Source organism: Molossus molossus, unplaced genomic scaffold (genome assembly GCF_014108415.1).
Source record: "Molossus molossus isolate mMolMol1 unplaced genomic scaffold, mMolMol1.p scaffold_m16_p_29, whole genome shotgun sequence".
NCBI lineage: Eukaryota > Metazoa > Chordata > Mammalia > Chiroptera > Molossidae > Molossus > Molossus molossus.
In genome coordinates, this window is record NW_023425365.1 from 2260731 (window position 1) to 2284236 (window position 23506).

A 23506-nucleotide genomic window follows, 5' to 3' on the forward strand; every position below is an offset into this window, starting at 1 on the left:
CAGAGAGAACAGTCCATGCAAACGCCCGAGTCTGAACACTTGGCAGTTTGAGGGACAGACTAGCGTGGCTGGCACAGGTCTGGGAAGGTGGCCCTGTGCACAGGACTGGCTCTGGAGGGCCTGGCCCGTGGCTCAGTGCTCTTGTGCGGCCACAGAACAGTGTTCCACCGGGCAGCACCCCTCTGCGTTCCGAGCCCGGCAGAAGCCGACATTCAATAGGATAGCTGCATCAGGGTTGGTTTCACCTGTACTCTCTCATTCCCACTTCAGACTTGTGGACCACACCTGATGCCATTCTTCAATTCCCTTGATGTACAGCCAACCACAGGTGTCCCATCTGCTACATTGGGAAGCCAGGTGAGTCTGCAGGGCCCACAGTGACCTTTTAAGCCCCCCTCCACCACACTTAGGGACCCAGGACCCCAGAATTCTCTGCCAAGTGGCCCTGAACACACCTCTAGGGCCTTGTGACCTCACGGGTCTGACCCCCTGTGCACAGGGCTATGCTAAGGGCAGCTGCCTGTAGGCAGGGTACAGGGCTGGGAGGGATGGTTGGAGAGGCCTTGATGCAGGATGGAGCTGGTAGGAGCTGCCTGTGGGCTGCCCACAGTGCCATGTTCTGGCCCAGGCCTCTAGGAGCCCCACATACTGAATTCAAGCCTGGCCGTTGAGGGCGGGCATGCTTCCTGGGGCCGCTGCAGCCAGGCTCCCCTGACTGGGTGCCTGAGGGCTGAGCATGTGCTGTTCGGGTTCTAGAGGCCAGACGTCTGAGGTCAAGGTGCCAGCAACGCCACTCTCCCTCCACACGCTCTCGCTCTTGAGAGGGTCTGGTCCAGGGCTCCTCCAGCTTCCAGCAGCTCCTGGGCCCCGGTCACATCACTGCAGTTTTCACAGGGCTGTCTTGTCCCTCGTGCATATCTGTGTCCGAATTTCCCCGTTGCATGGGGACATCAGTTCTGTTAGATTGGGGCCACCCTAATAATCTCACTCTGTAACCTCATTGTCTGTCTCCAAAAAATAACATGTTGTGAGGTACTGGGGGGTTAAGAGTTAAGCACTTGAAAGGGGGTGGTGGTGGGGGGGGCACAGTTCAGCCCATAACAGACTGTCAAGGCAGGAAATCATGTTTTCTTGGCCATTGGTGGCTTGGTTACATGTTCAAAGCTACCAAGGCTCTCTGCCTCCCAGCCCAGACTGAGACCAGTGCCTGGGCTCTGCTGGGCTGGTGCCTCCTCACCCTCAGGCCTCAGCCACCTCCTTCAGGGAGCCTCCCCTGATCCCTGCCCCAACAGAGCTGTCCCTAAAGTCTGCGCCATGTCTGCGAATTGGAGAGAATATGGGCAGCGGGCCGGGAGGCTCAGAGAGCCCAGCACAGATGCCCGCGGAATTGACTGTCGCTTTGGCCTCTCTGCATGTGGGGGTCCAGCCCCACCCCATTACTTGCTCCCCCATCGAGGTCTGCAGCTGGGAGCACACCGTGTGGGGTAAGGAACTAGGGAGGCTGGTGCAGGGGAAGTCCGAAAGCCCGGGCCTCTGTTCTGCTCTGTGAAAGGGGCTTCCACACGCTGCCAGAGATTTCAAGGGGATGGCGAGGGTCTGGTCTGATGGTCTCTTCTTCCCAATGGGTTTGGCTGAGGCATTGCCTGCCCCAGGGAGCCTTCCTTAACACCCCTTCACCTGACATGACATCCCAGGCCCTGGAGGCCTGAGGGGGGTCATGCATAAACCTGGTGAAGGAGGTGGTTATGGCGTGTTCCCTCAAATCCAATAATAACTGTAAGATTGTAAAATGCCTTCCGATTTTCTTTAAATAAATCTTCTCCATTTTTACTTCCACTCAATAGAAAGATGAGATTTCCATCCTAAAAACCTCTCATACTGGACCAAGTCCGAAAAGTTCCATGGCAAGATAAGAGTCCCAGAAGCAGGGTGACCTCATGCTTTTGCCTCTTTTTCTTTTAACCTTTTAAAATGAAAAACATTTTTAAAAATAAAAGTAATCTGCTTATAGCTCCAATGAGCGAGGTATTTGGGGAGAAAGGAATTTCCCCCCAAAATATGTTCTGGTCCAGCCGGTGTGGCTCAGTGGTGGAGCGTTGACCCTGCATCAAGAAGAGCAGGTCCTTTCCGCTCACGTCTCTGCGGCCGCCGGTTCGATTCCCGGTCAGGGCACATGCCCAGGTGGTGGGCCCATCCCCAGTGGGGGGCGTGCAGGAGGCCACCAGTGGATGTTCTCTCTCATCGATCATTCTCTCTCTCTCTCTCTCCCCCCTTTCCTCTCTCTCTAAAATCAATAAAGAAAAAAATGTTTTTAAACAAAAGTATTTTCTGCCAGGCCGTTCGGCACGCTCCGCGCACAGAGCTCCCAGCGTTCCGTGGGCGGAGCTGGCACCCTCAGCAGGTGGCCCTGCCTCGAGCCCACTGGCCACCAGGGCCCGAACTCTGACTGGTGTGCTCCTCACTGGCCAGGCGCCTGCACAACGAGGCTTGCCATGGCCTTTGAGAGGAGACAGTTGAGTCACTCCAGGTGACATCGAGCTGCTGGCCACTGGTTCGAAGTGACTACTTGAAGACAGGCAGTGGACACACAGGGCCAGGGGCTTCCCCAGAGGGCAGAACAGGTGACAGACGCAGAACAGATCCGACCAGACCCTCTTGTGTGCCAGGCTGCTCAGGAGCTGGGACGCAGTTTACCTGAAGGGACAACGCCTGGGGGCCGCTCCCAGGACCCCCACATCCGGGCAGCCAGACTATGCCTTCTGCTTTCCTGCGTCTCGACTTCCGTTGTCTGTATTTTCTGCAATGAGCATGAATCTATTATCTAAGCAGAAAACAGGAAACACAAAGATTTTAAGGGTGGGGTACACTGTACACGTTCACAGGACAGTTCTGAATTCCACCTGCAAGGAAAGACAGGGACAGATGCCTTTTTGCAGACTGGGAAACGGGGGGTTGGGAGGGCTCGAGGAGCAGGAACGGCTCTGTCCAAGGTCCCTCACCTGTGATGGTAGGATCTGGGCGGCCCCACTGGGGGCAGGGTGCATTCCCACAGCCCAGCTGCTGCCAGGTAAGCTGCGCACTCCTGAGCCAGCTCGGCCTCTGGGATGCCCTGCACCCGCCCAGCAAGTGCAGTGGGGCCGAGACACCTGAGAGTGTGGGAGCCTCTCCCCCATGCTCCCTGTCCTCAGTGCCCCTGCCGGCCTCCCCACTGCCCAGCACAGACCCCGTGCCCACTGGGCCCTCACCAGCCCCCAGGAGGTACAGCAACTCTTTTTACCCTGGGAAGGTCTTAGGTAAGTCCCGCCCCTTTCTGGGCTCCAGCGTCTTCCCACCTCCCCCAAGCCACACCCACAAAGGCTCAAAGCTCCCTACTCAGGGAACACCTCAGAGACCCAGGCTTGGGGCTCTGCTTACAACTTGTGAAAAAGTATTTCCCGGGCCCTAGGGGGTGGCCTCTCTCAAGGCCTGGAAGTCTGGCCAAGGCCTTCCAAATGGACAGATTAGATACCTGGCCTGGGACAGGTGCTTGGAGGTGTCCTGTTTCACAGATGGAGAGACTGAGGCCAGGGGAAGGGTCTGCCCCTAGCAGCACAGCTCATGCCAGACCGTCTCCCCAGGGCCTGGGCTCCGGGGCCTGCTGGTCTGGTTTCCACACCATGAAAAGGGCATGCTGGCTCCTACAGGGCAGAAGACGGACGAAATGCATGCCTCCCAGCGTGTTCAGCGTGAGGCCCACAGTCGGTTAGGAGGGGGCTGTGCGTGCCGTTGGAGGGGGAGTCTTCAGGACAGCAGAGTGGGGGTGCTGCTCCATCGGTCGCACACCTGCCCTGGCCCCTCGGCCCTGCACTGCCAAATGCACTTCTCCAGGAAGCGTGAGCTCCATCACCCTCACTTCACAGGCTCGGGCCTGTTTGCTGAGCGGCTGCCTTAGCCAGCCGCGAGGGACAGAACCCAGCACCAACCCTGGGAGACGGCTGCTGCAGCCTCAGAGTTCTGGGGAGGCCCTTCCGCCCCTCCCGGCATCCCAGCACCTCACACTAGGGGCCAAGTGCTCATCTGGCCTCGTGAGTGGCCAGGCAGAGGCCCTCGGTGGTGCTGCGTGACCAGCCCTGCTCAGAAGAGCAGGTCCTCTCCGCTCACGTCTCTGCGGTCCAGGAGGAGTCTGCTGGGGGCCCACCCGGGGCGCAGACCCTCCCCATGGGATGGCTGGCTTCTGGCGACAGGCACTGCCAAGGACAGGAATTGGACGCTGCCGCCTCTCCCGGCTGTGGCCCCGACGTCACTTCTGTCGTCTTGTCTTCATTAAGCAGCCAGGGAGCCCAGGTTCAAGCAGTGGAGATGAAGAGCGCCCCTTACCGGGCCATGTTGTCCCCATGTCTCCTTGAGTATCTGTGGGGCTCCTAGTACCAGCAGCTGCTCCTAGTGAAAGAATTGGGACCCCTGTGTGGTGCCCTGTGCGGCTCCCTGTCCCTTGGGGGGATGGTTCTGCAGAGAGAGCTGGGCCATGGGGTTCTCTTGTTACAGAGAAACAGCCACAGCTCACTAGTGTCAGACAAGATCGCTCTGAGACGAACAGGCAACACCACTCCATCATCGTGTCCAACAGCACAAAGGCGCTGGGGGGTGATGATGCATGGAGCGTTCTTACCCTGGGAATGCGAGTGGCCCCTCCTCCCTGCGTTCCCCCCACTTTCTAACAACATGGATTGATGCTCAAGCCCAGAATAAGCCCCATTTCCCACAGCCTCCCATCCAGCCCTGCTTCCTGAAACCCTCCCTGACATCGCTGCCCCCGGGGGCTGCTTCACCTTGATGGCAGCAGGTCAGACCTGGTGTTGCACCTGCAGGCAGGCCCCCAGGGCTCTGCTGGGTGTGCGGAGTGCCCTCGACCTGCAGCCACGCTCCAGGTGCCTCCAGACCAAAGTGGTCTGACAACACACTCCATGCATTGGTGTCCTGGGGCCACTGGGACCAAGGACCACACTCCAGGGGCTTAGAGCAGCAGAGGGTCCTCAGGGCTCCTTGGCTGGTGGCTGCCACTGCAGTTCCTGCCTCCACCATCGTGTCTCTGTGCGTCTCCCCTTCTTATAAGGACGCCCGTCATGCCCTGGCCGGCCTGGCTCAGCAGCTAGAGCGTTCGCCTGCGGACCGGTCTCTGGTTCAATTCCAGTCAAGAGCACGTACCTCAGTTGCAGTTTGATCCCTGGCCCTGGTTGGGGCCGTGCGGGAGGCAACCAATCGATGTGTCTCTCTCACATCGATGTTTCTCTCTCTCTCTTCCTCCCTCCCTCCACTCTGTCTGAAAATAAGAGGAAAAATATTGTTGGGTAGGGATTTAAAAAAGAACACAAAATGCCCTGGCCATTTTTGCTCAGTGGTTAGAGCGTCGGCCTGCAGACCAGAGAGCCTGGGTTCAGTTCCCGCTAAGGGCATGTACCTCGGTTGCAGTTTGTCCCCGGCCCCGGTAGGGGTTGTGTGGGTGGCAGCCACTCCATGTGTCTCTCTCACATAGATGTTTCTCTTTCTCTCTTCCTCCCTCTCTCCCTCCTGCTCTATCTGAAAATAATGCAAAGATGTCCTCGGGTGAGGATTAAAAAAAAAAAAAAAGAATAGCCGTTCTTGGATGTAGGGACCACCCTAATGCAGTATGACCTCAACTCATCACACCCGCAGAGACTGTATTCCCAAATAATGTTCCATTCTGACATTCCAGGCGGACGTGAATTGGGGTGAACACTATTCAACTCACCCCAATTTTCCCTCTGACCCCTCACTCTGGTCCCATGTGTATGATACATTCTCCCCATCTCAATATTCCCAAGGTCTTAACTCAATGCAAAGGGAAACGAGGGAAGGAATGAAGGAATCGCTGGTCCAAAGCAAGTCCAAAGCCAGAGTGCACGTTCCGTTCTGTTTCAAGGCCTGAGAAGAATCTTTTGTGGGTTCATGGTGGTGCTCTGCTATTTGGCGTCTCCACAGCAGCTTCAGCCCCACCTCCTCTGGTCTCTGTCTCTGTGTTCATGACTCTGCCCTCCCCGAGATTCTGCCTTCACTGCCTCTGTCTCTGTGTGTCTCCATCCAGGCTGGCAGGGTTTCTGCTGGTGTAACATTCTCAAAAACCTTGTTGGTCTCCTGTGTACATCACAGGGGTCCACGCCATCAGACAAGAGGCTCCACAGACCTTTCCTGGGTGTCCCCATCTTTCTTCCTGCACTCCACCAAGATGGTGGAGTGGACACATGAGTCAAACACCTAATCTCCTCAACAGTGGTTTCTCCCACAACACCTTTGGTGTTCTCTTAGACCACACTTTCTGAACAGTATATTTCCTAATTTTATTTATTTTTTCCTTTATTGATTTTAGAGAGAAAAGGAGAGAGAGAGATAGAAACAGTAATGACAGAGAACATGAATTGGCTGCCTCCTGCATGCCCCCCACTGGGGATCGGGCTCACAACCTGGGTATGTGCCCTGACTGGGAATCGAACCAGCGACCTCTTAGTGCAGGGTTGAGGCTCAACCACTGAGCCACACCGGCCAGACAGAATTTCCTAATTTTAAAAATCTGAACAGTCTAAGGACTTCCTAAATCATCCACTACTGGTTCCTTTCTACTTAGCAGTTTTTTCCCCCAATTTCTTTCTCTCCTCTCAGGTTTTACTACATGCTGTACCGTCCAGATCCCAGGCTATACTGTCCACACTTGGCTTAGAGATTTCCTCAGCTAAATTCTCACCCCTTAAAAGTTCTACTTTCTGATCAACGCTATGACCCAATTCAGCCAAGTTTCTGCCACTGGATGGTCTTCCTCCAGTTTCTAGTAACCTGTTCCTCATTTCTGTTGAAATGTCACCGGAAGCACCTTTCGAATCCATATCCCAGCAACCTTCTGTCCACAATGGTGGGTGTTTTCTCTAAGACAACAGCAACATCCACCTCACTTCTTTCTGTGCACTCATCGGAATCACCCTTAACATTTTTATATATATGTATATATATATATATAATCCTCACCCAAGGACATTCTTGCATTTATCCTCAGATAGAGTGGGAGAGAGAGAGAGAAAAACATCGACGTGAGAGAGATACTTTGAGTGGTTCCCACCCACATGACCCCAACCAAGGTTGGGGACAAACTGCAACCGAGGTACGTGCCCTTAGAGGAAACCGAACCCGGGACTCTCTGGTTCAAAGGCCGACTCACTAACCGCTGAACCAAACCGGCCAGGGCTATATTTCATTTTTTTTTTTTTTTTTAAATCCTCACCTGAGGATAATTTTCCATTTATCCTTAAGTGGGAGTGAGATAGAGAGAGAAACATCAATGTGAGAGAGACACATCAACTGGTTGTCTCCCACAGGACCCCGGCCAGGGCTGGGATGAACCGCAACTGATGTACATGCCCCTGACCAGAATCGAATCCATGACTCATTGGTCCGCAGGCTGACGCTCTAACTGCTGAGCCAAACTGGCCATGACAACATTTATATTTCTATCAGCAGTCTCTTCAAGGACATCTAGACATTTTCTTTAAACTTTGTTTTTTTCTTTATTGATTTTAGAGAGAGAGGAAGGGAAAGGGAGAGAGAGATAGAAACACTGATGAGAGAGAACATGGATTGGCTGCCTCCTGCACGCCCCCCACTGGGGATCGGGCCCACAACCTGGGCATGTGCCCTGACCAGGAATCGAACTGGTGACCTCCTGGTACAGAATCAATGCTCACCCACAGAGCCACACTAGCCAGGCCATCTAGGCACTTTCAGTCATGCACCTCAAAACTCTTCTAGTGTTGCCCTGGCCAGTGTGGCTCAGCAGTTAGAGTGTCGGCCCGCAGACCAAAGAATCACGGGTTCAATCCTGGCCAAGGGCACGTACCTGGATTTTGGTCCATTCCTGGTCAGGGTCATGCAGGAGGCAGCCAGTTGATGTGTCTCTCTCACATTAATGTTTGTCTCTCTCTTCCTCCCTCCCTCTCTCCCTCCCACTCTATCTGAAGATAAATGGAAAAATATCCTCAGGTGAGGATTAAGGAAAAAAACACCACTCTCCTAGCGCCTACATATCAGCCCCCTTCCATGTCACGGGCACCTGTCACCACAGCATTTCCCTTCCTGGCACACGCGCTGCATTACTTCCTCGGGCTGCTGCACAGGCGGCTGCAGCCCTGACAGCTGAGAGCGACAGGAAGCCGTCCTCATCGCTCCGGAGGTCAGGAGCCCAGGTGAAGTGTCAGCAGGGCTGAGCCCCCTGTTAAAGCTCTAGGGGAGCCTGGCTGGTGTGCTCAGTGGCTGAGCGTCGACCCCTGCACCAAGAGGTCACCAGTTCAAGTCCCAGTCAGGGCACATGCCCAGGTGGGGGCCTGATCCCCAGTGGGGGGGTGCAGGAGGCGGCCAATCAATGTTTTCTCTCATTGATGTTTCTCTCTCTCCCAAAAAATAATTTAAAAAAAAAAGGATACCTGTAGCCAGAGCTCTACTGAGAGCCCCTAGCCCAGACACAGCCCTTCCACCTTGAGCTGCTCAAGGGCCACGGAGACACAGGATGCCTCTCTGAGCTGCTGGGAACAAACCTACGACAATTCCTTGTCGCCGGATTTCTGACTCCCCTTTGGGAGCAGGTGTTTGGGGAGTGTTGTCTGCTCTAGGAACTTGGCTAAGGCACCGGATGGATGCGCGGGAAGCCTGTGGGCATGTACAGGGCACAGTGGGCGCCCTGCAGGTTGGGCTCGGGCAAGCCTGGCCTGACCGCAGGGGAAGGTGTGGCTTCTCTCAGAGGTCCTGCTGGCCTGAACGCAGGTGGGGGCAGAGTGCCAAGTCAGGATGTTTGGGAGGGTGCAGGCCGGCAGGGGGAGCGGGAAGGGAGGTGGGGTTGTGGCCCCGGGAACAGGAAATCTGACTCTGAAGGTGTTTATTTTCACACACCTGCTTCAGGTGAGTCAGGTGGTTTTCTTCCTGCCGCTGCTCCCTTGTCCCGGGTTGGGCCCCCAGGGGCCCTTCCGTCTGGCTCCAGGATGGCCCCTGGCAGGGCTGTGCTGGCTCGCTCCACCCCTGCCTCCCTCTACCCTGTGGCTAGGGGCTGCCTTGGGTCCCAGGGGCAACCTGGACCAACGTTGGTGCAGGGCATTGGAGAGCTGGCCAGCGAGCCTGTGACACAGGAGGCTGAGGTGGGGTCATTCTCTACACACCTTCCCTCTCCGGGATCTCGAGGGCCAGGTAACCCCATCAGCCGCCAGCTCTTCTCTGTAGGAAGCTCCCCAGGCTCAGCTGGTCTCAGCCCTGCGGCCAGAGAGGGCCACGTCTAGCTTGGGGCCAGCACTGGACGGGTGGGATGTGGGCATGAGGAGCATGGGGCAGGGCCGAGAGAAAAGCCTGGGTGTGCCACGGTCTCCAGGGACTCTCAGGACGCTCCGCCAGGGGCACCACCGAGCCAGCAGACAGGGCCTGAGCACACCTGGGCTTTGAGAGAAACTTGCAAGTCAGGTGGTGGCTCAGGGGGTAAGGGATCCTGGCTTCCAGGCTGAGGGGCCTTCATCAGAGCTTTGCCCTTAGGAGCAGGCACTGAGGCCAGAGGCCCACCCAAGTAGGGAAGAGGATGGGAGGCCAGGAGGGCGCCTGCAGAATGTGAGGTGGGGCTGCCCTGGCCCCGCCCACATCCTCAACTCCATCCCTCACCCCCAGCCCGTCAGGTTTCCCCTTGTACATGGAGAAGCTGTGTTGGTGTGAGAGAGTGTAGAAAGGGGGCAGCAGGTTTCCTCAGGACCACCTGGAGCCCCTCAGGTCCACCTGGAGCCCCTCAGGGACCACCTGGAGCCTGTCAGGGATTACCTGGAGCCCCTCAGGGACCACTTGGAGCCCATCAGGGACCACCTGGAGCCTGTCAGGGACCACCTGGAGCCCCTCAGGGACCACCTGGAGCCCCTCAGGGACCACCTGGAGCCCCTCAGGGACCACCTGGAGCCCCTCAGGGATTACGTGGAGCCCATCAGGGACCACCTGGAGCCCCTCAGGTCCACCTGGAGCCCCTCAGGGACCACCTGGAGCCCCTCAGGGACCACCTGGAGCCCCTCAGGTCCACCTGGAGCCCCTCAGGGACCACCTGGAGCCCCTCAGGGATTACCTGGAGCCCCTCAGGACCACCTGGAGCCCCTCAGGTCCACCTGGAGCCCCTCAGGGACCACCTGGAGCCCCTCAGGGACCACCTGGAGCCCCTCAGGTCCACCTGGAGCCCCTCAGGGACCACCTGGACCCCCTCAGGGATTACGTGGAGCCCCTCAGGGACCACCTGGAGCCCCTCAGGACCACCTGGAGCCCCTCAGGTTCACCTGGAGCCCCTCAGGGACCACCTGGAGCCCCTCGGGACCACCTGGAGCCCCTCAGGGACCACCTGGAGCCCCTCGGGACCACCTGGAGCCCCTCGGGACCACCTGGAGCCCCTCAGGGACCACCTGGAGCCCCTCAGGGACCACCTGGAGCCCCTCAGGACCACCTGGAGCCCCTCAGGGACCACCTGGAGCCCCTCGGGACCACCTGGAGCCCCTCAGGGACCACCTGGAGCCCCTCAGGGACCACCTGGAGCCCCTCAGGGACCACCTGGAGCCCCTTAGGGACCAGCTGGAGCCCCTCAGGTCCACCTGGAGCCCCTCAGGGACCACCTGGAGCCCCTTAGGGACTAGTTGGAGCCCCTCAGGGACTACCTGGAGCCCCTCAGGACCACCTGGAGACCCTTAGAACCACATAGAGCCCCTCAGGTTCACCTGGAACCCCCAGGGATCACCTGAGGCCCCTTGGGATTACCTAGAACCCCTCAGTACTCAGGTGGCGCCCCCAGAGGGCTCACCCAGACACGTTCCAGGCACCTCTGGGCAAGGCCAGCCCTCCCCGCTCCCTGGATGCCCAGCACCAGGGAGCCCCTAGAGCAGCTGGGGGAGGGGGAGGGCCCAAGTCCCTAAGGTCGGGGTAAGTTGGGACTAGGGGCTTGTCCTGCCACCTCACGGTGCACAGTGGAGTCCTGTGTCTTCTGGGAGGGTGCTGAATGGGCACAGCTGCGGTCGAGCCACCTCGGTCCAGATGCCCCTCTGCCAGTGTTATGGCAGCTCCTCTGGGTCTCACTGTGCTGATCTCTGCAAGGGGACCAGGTGTCTGAGGAGGAGCTGGTTCTGGGTCCCTGAGACCTGGGGACCTTGGGGAGTCCAGGGAGCACGGGGTCTTACAACCCAGGCCACCACCGCCTCTGTCCGAGTTCCCCAGCTGTAGAATGAGGGCTCCAGGCCTGAGGTGCTCGGGTCGCACGGCTGTTGGCACACAGTCACCTTCCACGTGCCAGGCACTGTTGTAGGTGCTGCGTCCTGCCCTCAGCGCTTCTGTTCTAGACGGGGAGAGGCTAGACCAGAGGGCAAACACCCAAACTCAAAGTGGAGAGACCGGGGGAGGGCTCTCTGCTGACACCAAGGAATGTTGCAAAGACCTGTAGGGAGAGTGATGAACAACACGTGCAAAGGCCCTGGGGTGGCAAGGAGCTCGTGTGTTCTAAAGCCCACTGGTCAGAGCCCGGTGACCTGGGTGGGGATGGAGCTGGAGAAAACGAGGCTGGCAGAGTGGCAGGGCATCGCCTGACCCCGCAGTCCCAGAAACCCAGGTGGCCGGCCCCCAGCGCCTGGCAGGCGGCAGGTGTGGTAGCAGTGCTGGCCGCATGAACAAACGGACGGAGAGTCCACGGGGACTCCTGCTGGGTCCTGCAGTCACTGTGTGATCTCGGGCAAGCGTCTTTCCCTCTCTGGGCCTCAGCACCACCACTGCTGAGATGTGCTCTGGGTCAGCTCTTCGCAGCGGGTGCTGGGCCCTGGCTGCAGGACACCCAGGGATGCTGGCTCCTTCCTCTTCCCAGGACTGTGGGGGGCACAACCGGCACCTGCTCTTGGCCCAGGGGGGTGTGTTCTCCCCTGGCAGAGAGGTCAGCAACCCCCTGGAACCCGTGATGGGAGCCTGGGCTGCTCTGACCACCAGGCAGAACTTCGCCACAGAGCCCCTCACTCTGCACTTCCGTTCCCCTTTCTTTCCTGTCTGTTCTCACGCCTGTGAAAACCCTTCTTCTCGGGTCACACTGTGCTCCGACACAGCTCCCGGGCCTGCTGCTGGGGCCACCTGGCCGACAGGCTGGGCAGGCAGCAGCCCCTGCCTCAAGCCCCTGACTCCTGCGGCACAGGAGGAGCGGGAGCCGATGAGGTGGGCTGTGTGGGGCCCCTGGGATGGGAAGCCTGCCCTCCACAGCCCTCCCCGTCCAGGGGAGCCATGCCCCCAGGAGGACAGCCCACAGGCGCGGCGCTGGGCCTCGTGAGGCTGCAGAACTTCACCGCCGCTCTGAGCCCAGCTTCCACGACAGCCTGTGGCCAAATGAGTTCAGACCTTGGCTGTCCACGGGCATGGGCCCTGGGGCTCAGTGTCCACCTGGGGCATGTGTCCTGTCCCCACTTTTGAGGTGCCTAGCAGCTGCCCACCTCAAGATTTCAGATTTTGCAATAGTTGCTAATATCCATCAGGACATTTCATAAGAACAACTGAGTTTCTTTCATCTCTTGAAAAGCTGAAGCCCCAGCCCACAGGTTCCTGCCTGCGTGGGGACAGTGGGTGGGGGTGTCCCCACATTGGCTTAGCTGCCCTCTTTCAGCAACGCCAAAGGAGGGACCCCTGTGGAGCCCCATGGCCAGGCCCCACTGCCCCTCGGCCCACACTGCTCCTCCCACTGGCCCGTCCAGGCCGGGCGAACTCCCAGGGGTCTGCCCCTTCCCTGCCTCTGTCCCTCCCCAGCCCGGGCGCTCTTTCCGAAGGCTGACCGTCACTTCTCGGTGTGTCTCCACGAGAAGGACCGCAGTGCGGCCCAGACCGGAATCGGCAGGAGGGTGTCGTTTCTCATCCTATTGCAGCCACAGCTCATGGGGAGGCCTCCCGTTCCCACCCCCGAGGCTGGCCTGGGGCACAGTGCCTCCCGTGCCTGCCCTCCCGTGTGCCGGAGGGAAGGAGCCCGGAGACCACTGCGGAACCTGTGTGTGGGGTGGGGTGAGGGGGGCCAGATGGAGGGGCCGGGGCATCCACGGTGCAGAGAGCCCCGGGAGACCAGCGGTGGGGCCTCGGGTAGGGGTGCCGTCCTGCCGGGCAGACCCCCGCGAAGAGCTGCCATGCCCAGCGTGTCCCTCTGGCTCCACCTCAGGCTGAAGCTGTGGGACCGTCATGGCCTCCTCTCTGTGACTCAGTTTCCTCCGCTGTCCAATGGGAGCATGCTGGGGTTGGGAGAGACTGCCCAGTGTGGTCTCTGTCGCCCACCATCCCTGCCCCCACCCACGGTGAGAGGCTCTGCTGTGTCCCTTGCAGGAGCCTGGCCAGGGCTGGGAGGGGCTGGCCTGCCCTCCTGGTGGGCAAGTGCTTGACGCCAGGCAGGCCAGGACACCTGCGCAGAGCGGCGAGTGCTCAGACCCGGGCCTGAGGCCCGGACATACAACAGGTGTGTGGCCACTGCAGCATCTGGGCTCAGCTGGGCGGGCCCCGTGGGGTGCTGGCTCACCTGGGCCCTGCCACGTTCTCACCCATGATCAGATGCCCATTTCTGGCTCCCACACTGCCCTCTAGCACCTCAGATAGCACCCCGAGAGTGTGCCCATGGCTGGGCACGGACAGGCATCTCCTAGGGGGAGAGGGTCCCCAGGGACTGGACACTCTTTGGTCATCGTCCCTAAATCCTTCCTTTCTCTCCTAAGGCCCTTGGAGCTCAAGTGTAAACAGGAACCATCCCCCACCATGACCGCCTACCTTCTCTGTGAACGTCCCCACCGTGATCCTGTCCCTACATGGGCACAGCCCTGTCCACCCTCCACCTCACAGGGACAGAGAGCCCGTCTTCAGGAGCCGCACCTGGCCTGAGGCCCGGCCGTCTGGCTCCCTTTCACCCTGGGATGTACGCCCCACGGGACGGTCACTGGGCCCTTCTGTCCCCTCGTCCCCGACCCAACCACCAGGGGCCAACGTGGGGAGTCTGAACTGAGCTAGTGCTCTCCTACAGGCTGCCAGCGTTTATTTCTGCAGACAAGCCCTGCCCCCACCCCCCAGGAATTACTCCCAGGCCCTGAGTGACAACGGGGCCTCCCAGCCAGGCTCCCAGTCAGGCCTCAGGAGCAGCGAATCCACCTGGTGAGCCCAGGCCCACCATCCGCCCTGTCCTGCGAGGGCTCTGCACGGGAGGTGCTCTGGGAGCAGCCAGGGGGCGGTGGGGCGCCAGTAGCCAGCACACAGAAGAGGGGGTGGAGTCTGGGGACGGTCAGGCTCAGTGTACACGGTATAGGTGGTGCAGACAGGAGGACAGTGGCCAGGAGGACAGTACAGCTGCCAGGTGTCCCGGGGCACAGTCCATGACATTCCTTCTGCCTTCCAGAACCCCCACAGATGGGGCTTACTTCACAGTCACCTCCTGTCCCTTCCCAAGCCACACTGCTGTGTCTGAGCTCTTCCCAAGATGTGCTGGGTGACCCTGGACAAGTGGCCACCCTCTCTGGGCCTCAGTGTCCTCCTCTCGAAGCAGAGGGTCAAGTGTCCTGTCAGCCCCTCAGCAGGGGGGGCACACTTCACCTCCCTGGTCACCTCTCAGAAGAGCACAGGCCCTGCTGTGGCAGCTGCAGGACCAGAGATATGGCCGAGACTCAGCTCATGGGTCCACCAGGGCCAGCGGCTCCAGGGCCCCCGGGGCTGGCCTGGGCCAGGTCCCCATGGTGACCATGCTCCAGGCCCCCGGCCACCACGGCTGCAGCGCAGTGGACGGTACTCGGGCACAGGATGCTGGCCCACGGCTCTCACATGTGCTCGGCACCCAGCCTTTCCGCCAGGTCCGGCACACTCACCGTGCCACCAGAGAGGGGGCCGGCACACGGCGGCCCAGCGTCCTGCAGCGAAGGAGAGGAGAGTCAGCTCCGGCCGCTGGGGTCCTAGCATCACCACACCGTCGTCCACCAGCGGGCACCAGAGGAGTGACTCGGGGCGGCCAGGAATGAAGCCACAGTGGGGCAAGGACAGATATGAAACAGGAAACAATCAAACAGCAAGAGCCAGGGTGCAGCTCCCCAGGGAAGGGCTGGGAGTGATTCAGCTGTTCGCACACACGCTCACATACACCACACACATGTGCACACATGCTCACATACACCACACACACACATGCACATTCACCCCCACACACATTCACGCACACTCATGCACACACACAGTCATATGCATACCCATCCACACACACACTCACTCACACACACAGTCATATGCATACCCATCCACACACACACTCACGCACACACACACAGTCATACCCATCCACACACACACTCACACACATAGTCATACGCATACCCATCCACACACACACTCATGCACACACAGTCATACGCATACCCATCCACACACACACAGTCATATGCATACCCATCCACACACACACTCACGCACACACACACAGTCATACCCATCCACACACACACTCATGCACACACAGTCATACGCATACCCATCCACACACACACTCACGCACATAGTCATACGCATACCCATCCACACACACACTCATGCACACACACAGTCATACGCATACCCATCCACACACACACTCATGCACACACACACAACCATACGCATACCCATCCACACCCCCACCCACGCACACCCCCCTCTCTCTGGCGTGCTTAGAGCAGTCATGGACACAGTCCTGTGCCATCTGGAAGCACCTCACACACCTGGCACAGCTGGCCCGTGCTCAGCCCTGGGTCTCGCGGACACGCAGTGCTGGAAGTGCAGGGCCGTGAGGGGGCTCCTTTGCTGACATCACCCTACACTTGTTCTGATCGTGTGCACATTGGCCTCTGACAGACACTCGGGGCTGTCACAGCTGCGGCCTGCTTGGACCACCCTCCTACAACAATATTTCAAACAGCTTCCCAGGAGGCCCCAACTAGAATCTGATGTCAGGACCACAGATGGAGTTATGTGCAGAGGACAGAAAATTCTCTTTTTTGGAAAGCCACACACTGTCTTTCCCATCCTTCCTGCCATAAAATAAGAACTGTGCCTGGAAGGGGCCGCCAAGGCAGTGGCTACGCTCAGGAGGGTGGGGTGAGGAGGGGGCTGTGCCTTCCCTGTTTCCGGCCCTCCGTGGCCTCCTTGGGGCACAGGCACGCCCCCCCCCCCCCCGCCAGCCTGCAGTCACAGCGGTGGTAAATGACAATGACGCTTGTTCCGTCTGCTCCTAGCTGAATTGTGTGCCCCCAAATCCATGTGCTGCGGCCCTGATCCCCGGTGTGACCATATTTGGAAATGGGGCCTTTAGGGAGATGATTAAGTCAAAATGAGGTCACTAGGGTGGGCCCCAATCCAATGTGATGGGTGTCCTTATAAGGAGGTTAAGACACAGACCCCCACGGAGGGACGACCATGAGGACACAGGGACCGACGTCTGTCTGCCAGCCACAGAGAGGTCAGGAAAAGCCAGCCCTGCCCACATCTTGATCTTGGACTTCAGCCTCCGGGACTTGAGGCCATAAACTTCTGCTTGTAGTATCTGTCCCACGACCTGAGCTGACTAACACACCGTCTGACTCCTGGGAGCCAGTCTTCCCAGCCTCAGCTGTGACCAGACCGTGCGAAGCCCCACACCCAGGCATGGCACTGGGCGTCCCACGGCTGACTGCTGCAGCCCCCGCGGGCCTCATGGACCCCAGTCCTGGTCCCTGGGAAGCCAAGGCACGGGGAGGGGGAGATCATGTCTCAGAGGTCACAGGGTACTCGCCTCCACGCTCGGCTTGGGCTCAGCGGGCACCTCAGGGCTGGGGCGTGCGGGGCCCACTGGCTGTGTCAGGAAACACTCTCGGCAGACTCGGCTCTGCCTGCCGTTCTCTGCCTTGAACTCGGAGCACTTCCCGCAGATGACCTGCCAGGCAGAGGACACCTGTGAGCCTCCCTCCCGGGGACCACAGACTGTCCTGGAAGAGGCTGGAAGGACCACCAGGCCATCCGAGACGACAGGCGAAGGAAAGGGTTCCTCCTCTGGCCACAGGCGCCACGCGCCTCTCCAGAGGGCGGGACCCTGGGCTGGCATCTGCTCGCCCAGAAGGATGAGCCCCAGAGGGCGAGGAAAAGGCGGCCGCCCAGGACCAGCCTCCACCTGCCCAGACTCACCGCCGCACACAGCCTGCAGTGGTGCCTCCTCTTGGTGATCGAGTTGAAGGTCTCACCGCAGCTCCTGCAGCCTGGTTTCTCCTTGTCACGCCTGATCTTCGAGGACCCTCTCCTGGGCTCCTGCTACGGGAGTCAGACGGCAGCAGTCAGCTCCGCACAGGGGGGGCAGCTTTGTGATACATGGGAACCCACGCAGCATGGAAAGGCCGGAGGTGGACAAGCCATGGACCATGGCCGCCCTGCCTCTCCCCGGAGACCCCTGCTGTCACAGGATCCGAACTCTATGCCTGGGTGCCCGGGCCTGCAGGAGGCGGTGATTTAACCCAGGTGGCTAGAGAGAGAACCCCGAGCCACGCTGAGAGATGGCGGCCGATCTGCACAGAGGCCCCAAGTCCGGGGTGGGGGTGTCCGCACCAAGCCCGCCCACTGGGCCAGGAGCCACCTCCGGCGTCCAGAGCAGGGAGAGCACAGGCGGTGGCCTAGGTGGCCTGGTCTGTGGTGTCGGTTACAGAGCCAGAGCTGACCCCTGCGGATACTCTGCGGCAAGTTCTGACCTGTGCGGCCCGGCTGTGCGGCCTCCGCGCCCTGCCCCGACCCCGCGGGCCCCGCCACTCTGAGGACTGCACCCGCCGGGCACGAGGGGCCCAGGCAGGCTGCTCCCTCTGAGTCGAGAAGAGGCTTGGTCTGCCCCAGGCCCCAGCTCCTCTTCCATGTCAGCTCTGGGGCGCCCCTCAGTTCCTCCTACAGAGGACCTGCCGAGGTCGACTGGACACCACAGACACTGTCAGCTAAAGCTGTGCTTCTCACAGCCTTGTGCCCCCGAGGCCACACTGAAGCCCCTCACCTGCTCAGGGCTCCTTCCCTGGAGACCATCTCTCAGGACTGTTGGGGACCAGATAAGAGAAGAGAGGGGAGGGAGGGGCTTGAAGCCTGGGGAAGGGAAGGAGAGGGGACGCAGGACCATCTGGGGGTCCGCCATGGCCAGGCAGCCCCTGCCCTCCAGTGGGCTTCGGGGTGACTCCACCGTCCCTGCTTTGCAGGTGAGAACACAGGAGGCCAGGGGAAGGGGGTGGCTGGACCCACCTTTCTGCCTGTGAGCCCAGACGCGCGCCAAAGGAGAGCCACAGCCCTCGGGCCCTGGGCAGCACTGCGTGACAGTCGAGAACACAGGCCGTGGGCCCGACACGTGTCCCCAGGGGACGGAGGGGTACAGGGCCCCTCCCCGAGATGGGGAAGAGTGGATGGTGGGCTGTGTGCCAGAAGTGTGGCCCCTGGTGGCCAGGACAGAGGGCAGTTCCTGGAGCAGAGTGGCTGGGGGTGGGGTTGGGAGCAGAGTCCCACCTGGTGAACTTTGCCAGGGAAGTCTTCCCACAAACCGATGGCAGCCGCTGAGCTGAGCCAGGCGCCCAGAGGGGCCCTGGCCAGATGCCAGCCTCCTGGGAGCTGAGCACTGTGGCACACCCTCGAGGCAACTCCCAAAGGCAGTTCCTGGCACCTGGCAGGACTGGCGAGCGGCTGGTGACCACGTGGACAAGGGGCAGGGAGCCCAGCAGCATCTCAGGCACAGTCTTCCTGGCCAACCACACTTCCTGGACAAGGCTCTCTGACAGGTTGACCAAAGGGAGCCACTCATATTTTCCATTTGGATGTCAAGCTAGGGAAAGGCCGGGCCAAGTCTTCTCCGGGAAGTGCGGCCTAGCAAGCCACCCAAAGCGCCCGTGGTGCCAGGGATGGGGGGGCCCTCTCGCTCAGCAGCGTTTTCTCTTCGGCAAATCCAGTTCCACAGGAGGGAAGTGCGAGGAGCTTTCAGGAAGAATCAGGTCCCAAGGGTTGCCTGGCAGCCAGCACTGAGGGGCCCCACAGCCAGCCTCGGGTCCTGCAGGCGTGGACAGCCCGGCTCAGGCCGGCCCTCTGCCCCTCAGACAGCTGCACCCAGGACCCTGGCGGTGGGCGAGGGGAAGAGGGCAGCGCCAGCTTTGTGCGGCCCAGGACGTTCGGGTGCTATGGCAGAAGTTCACTGAGCGCCAGGGAGGGGTCCCTGCGTCACATGGTGGGTCTGGGCCCAGGGTGGGGGGTTGCACTGTGATGTTTCTGTGCTCCCACAAAGAGCCACGCAACAGGCAGGGTGCGGAGGTTCCGGACCGTGGGAGGCCACCTTGCAGGGCTTCCTGGGGGGGGGCTCCCTGGGGGCTCTGGGAGCTGTGCACCTGTGGGCGCCAGGACCTCAGACCAGCACCGCGGACGGGCTCACTTTTCCTCTCGAATGTGCCGTGAGAAAGCTCACGTCCGGCAGACTGGAGCAAAGGCGGCTGGCTCTTTCTTGGGTGTGAGAATTGCAGCCCACTCCTGAGTGTCTCCTACAGACGTCCACGGAGCGTGTCTGGGTCTCGCCCCGCGAGGCCAGCGCTGGGCGCACTTTGAGTTGCCCAAGTCCACCGACATCTCTGCTCACGGGAGACGTCGCTGGGAGAACGTGGCCTGGCCACGTGCGCCGGGGCCCAGGCTGGTTGTCTGTTGCTGTTTGTTCGCCTGTGTTGGGGGCCAGTCCCAACTTGGGGAAAAGGTCGGGGACAAGGAGACCTGAACTTGAATTGTGACCTAGAGCCCGTGGAAGGCGGAGCCTGGGCAGGCGATGGCAGGGAGGCTGCGCACCCACCTGGACCAGCGTGGCCATCTCCACCAGCAGCTCTGCTGGGCGGACCCCCAAACTCCTCACCCCCAAAGGAGCTGGGCGACCAGTTGGAGGGGCACTAGGGTGACCGGCTAGGCTTCTCCCTCATGTCCCTGCCCAGGGACAGGTGCAGTCGATGGGAAGGTCTAGCCGAGACCCCACTCGACAAGTTATAATATTTAAAACCTGGCCTTCAGGTCCCTTGCATCTAGAACCTTCTCCACCAGCCCCACCCCCTGCTCCTCTCTCCCTGCCTGGGGGCAGCGCCTCCCCAGCCAGCCTCTGGCCATGCAGCCCAGGGCACCACTTCCCTGTGTCCCCAGCTGCCTGTGGCTCGCCTGGGGAGGGCGCCCCAACAAAGAGTAGGTGCACACAGCCCTCCAGGGCTGGATGGTCGAGGGCCCTGCGTGGGCGGGTCCAGCGCAGCTCCCCGGCCGAGCTGTCTCGACAGAGCAGGCACGACAGAGGCACCAGCCCTGGCGAAGGACAGCGTGGCGGGCGGAGGGCCTACGCACATGCGCGGAGGTGCAGAGGCCCTGCCTATCTGCTCGGGGCAGTCAGTGCTGATGCCTGAGTGTGCGGGCTGCTTCCCTGGTGTTCCTAGCGGGTCCAGAAAGGAGCGTGGAGGTGCCTGCCCCCTGCACTGCCCAGGCTCAGGACAGGGGTGCTGGGTACAGCTGTCTCCCTGGACCCACCCTCCTGGGCCTGCAGTGAGAGCCTCCCTCCATCCTGCTGGGCCCCACAGACCCGACCGGTGCCACTTCCAAGAAGCCTTCCCTGAGCGCGCCCTGCAGGCCCTCCTCCTGGGTGCCCGCCTAAACCCCTTCCACGGCTGCTCTTTCCTCCCTGGAGGATGGAGCCCTGAAGGGTGGGAACGGCCTTGATTCCCATCGATTCAGCACATTTCAGATGCAGTGGAGAGCTGAGGCCTCCAGAAGGGGCCGGGACCTCCACCCACTGAGGACATGGACAGTCAGGTGTCAGTGAGTCCTCCCCACCCTCCACCAGCAGGCCCCAGCAGCATCACACTGGGTCACACAGGTCACCGTGGTCTGACGTCACCCTCCAGGCCACCCTAGCCTGTCCCCCGCCTCTGCTGCAGCCACTCACCTCGGCAGCACCCCCTCTCCCGTCAGCAGCCGCCGCGGGCTCCTCGGAGCTGGCACTCGCTGTCTGGAAGGGACAGAGACAGCTGGGTGAGGCAGGCTCCATGGCCACACGCTCAGCCCAGTGCAGTGTCGGGTCACCCCAACCCCCCGCCTGCCCATCACAGCCCCCGAAGAAAGGCGGCCCTCGTTCCGGCTCCTCCCTCAGGCGTCCCTGTGGAATGCTCTGGGCCTGCCCGTTTTCTTTCAAAATAGTCCAGAAAGCAGAAAAAAACAAGTAGGTTTGATGAAAATAAGCGGCTAACGAGGTGGCCTGCAGGCTGCAGACCCAGGCAGGCCGCAGCAAAGACCAGCCCGGCCTGACGTCCGGGTCTCGGGGCTGCGCGTTGGGCCAGGCTGGGTGCCCATTCGCTTCAGGGACGCCCCTGATGGGAAGCACGGAGTAAGGTCACCTCACTCTGAGGCCCAGACAGAGGAAGTGGCTGAGGCCCCAGGTGGCCCCAGGGGACAAGGGAGGACTACAGCCCTGACTCCGACTGAGCCGGGTGGCTCTGCCTGGGAAGGAGTGAGCTGACAAGATGACAGTGCCCCAGGTCACGTGAGGAGCCGCAGCCGCGCCCCGCCCAGGCCCGCCCTTCCTTCCTGAGCCTGAGAGCGGCCTGGCAGCGCGGTGGTCCCCACACAGGAACTGCAGAGTGGGCAGTGGGTGTGCGCCTGTCTGCCAGCCCCTCGTCCTGGGCATGAGAGTAACTGGGGCTGAGGGCAGCGCCCTCCCTGTCGCCAGCCCTTGTGGAAAGGGCTGAGCAGCTGTGATGGGCGCTGGCTCCCTGTGGCCACGCACCCATCCGAGTGAGACTCGGGAGGCAGGCAGGAGGTCCTGCCCACGACCCCCGGGCTCTGGCACTCACAGGCAGGTCTGGAGTCAGGCAGGGGTCTCTGTCCTGGCTGAAGGAGGCGCTGAAGGCCTTGAAGGTCTGGCTGTTCTGTTTGTGCTTCTCAATGACGGCCTCGATGACCTGAAATCAGACCCCAGGGGACAAAGGCCCTCAGCGGTGCTTGAGGGAGAGCAAGCAAGGTGCTCTGTCCTCAAGAACAGGCGCCGTGGTCGCCACGGTCCCCTTGACATTGCCCACGGGCCAAAGCCCCCTGAACGTGAAGATGAGGCCTGGGAACGTGACCAAAATCAACGTGGTCTTCACACCCCCTCATCTCTCGAGTTTCCTCTCTTGCTCCAGGCCGTGGGTTGGCGCTTTCTGGGGACACTCTGTGGGTTCAACCATGTCTCCATTTCCTGTGTCAGCATTTTCACCTCATCTCTGAGTTTCTTGTCTCTTCTCCCCCAGATGTCTGTTCTGTGCATTTCAGAACCCACAGCCTAACAGTCAGCGTCTGGCCTGACCAGAGCCACTCTGGGTGCCCTGTGGCTCTGTCCCCACCCTGCGGACCTTTGCCCTCACAGGCTTGTCTGACCGGGCATCCCACCTGACCAGTTCTGAGCTGGGTGTGCTGTGACTGCCCCAGAGCACTGCCCACTGGGCCACCCAGCCCAGCCCTAGCGCAGGCTCCATGGGGGAAGTCACTCTTCCTGTCCTGCTCGACCTGCCGCCACGCAGACAGGGCAGCACCCACCCCCTTTGGAGCCACCAGACAGCAGAGGTCCACCCCCAGGGAGGGTTCCTCCCTGCCTGCCCATCTCCAGGCCCTTGGTTTCTTTATTTACTGGGGGGCCAAACAAGCACACGGATTGACAGACTCCTGGTGTCTAAGGTGCTCATAAACTCGGTCAGGCTGTCATTTTAAGGTGGACGAGGTAGGGCAGTGCCTGCGGCTATTCAATTCTTTGTTCCAACAGGAAATGGCCGTGCTGCTCAAGAACTCGGTGATTTGGTTACTATAAAACTTCAGGGGCTTCACCTGAACCCACTCTTTCTTCTCCTCTTCTGTCCTGTGAAAAACAGAAACAACATTTTATTAATTTAGCCTTGGGTCTCAACCACCAGACACCTCCTAATCCGGTAGCACACGCCTGAGCTGCTCACTGTCTCAAAGGGCAGTTCAAGGCCTGGAAGATGGGCCCTGATGGGTTCCAGAGCTCTGTGGCCAGCTGGGATCAGGTGCAGCCAGGTGGGCTCAGGTATGGCCAGGTGTGACCAGGTGGAGTCAGGTACAGACAGGTGAAGTCAGTGTGGCCAGGAAGGTTTACCCAAGTGGTGTCATGTGTGTCCAGCTGGGATCAGGTGTGGCCAGGCATGGCCAAGTGGAGTCAGGTTTAGCCATGTGGGGTCAGGTGTAGCCAGATGTAGTCAGGTATGGCTAGGTGGGGTCAAGTGTGGCCATTGGAGTTAGGGATAGTCACATGGGTCAGATGGGGTTGGGTGTGGCCAGATGGGGTTGGGTATGGCCTGGTGTGGGCAGGTGTGGTATACTGAGCCTTCTTCAGTGGATGTAAGTCAACGCCTCGCTAGGCGACAGTGGGCTGTTCCCAAGGTCCTTGGAGGCAGTGAGAGGAGGGACCCGTCGGATGCCA

General features: G+C 60.4%; 1 protein-coding gene across 4 annotated transcripts in view; it reads right to left on the reverse strand.

Annotated features, from left to right (window-relative positions):
- Positions 1-15641: 15641 nt before the first annotated feature.
- FGD3 (FYVE, RhoGEF and PH domain containing 3) overlaps positions 15642-23506 on the reverse strand; it is a 40139-nt gene continuing 32274 nt past the window's right edge. For 3 of the 4 annotated variants that reach the window (XM_036278471.1, XM_036278472.1, XM_036278470.1), the window contains exons 13-17: positions 22894-22924; positions 21888-21995; positions 20984-21046; positions 17203-17325; positions 15644-16954 (exon numbers count right to left, since the gene is read on the reverse strand). In XM_036278471.1, coding sequence (XP_036134364.1) covers positions 16799-16954; positions 17203-17325; positions 20984-21046; positions 21888-21995; positions 22894-22924 — 481 coding nt within the window. In that variant the 3' untranslated portion in view covers positions 15644-16798. Of the gene's footprint in view, positions 16955-17202; positions 17326-20983; positions 21047-21887; positions 21996-22893; positions 22925-23506 lie in introns of all 4 variants that reach the window. The other variant, XM_036278473.1, reaches the window with a different exon arrangement.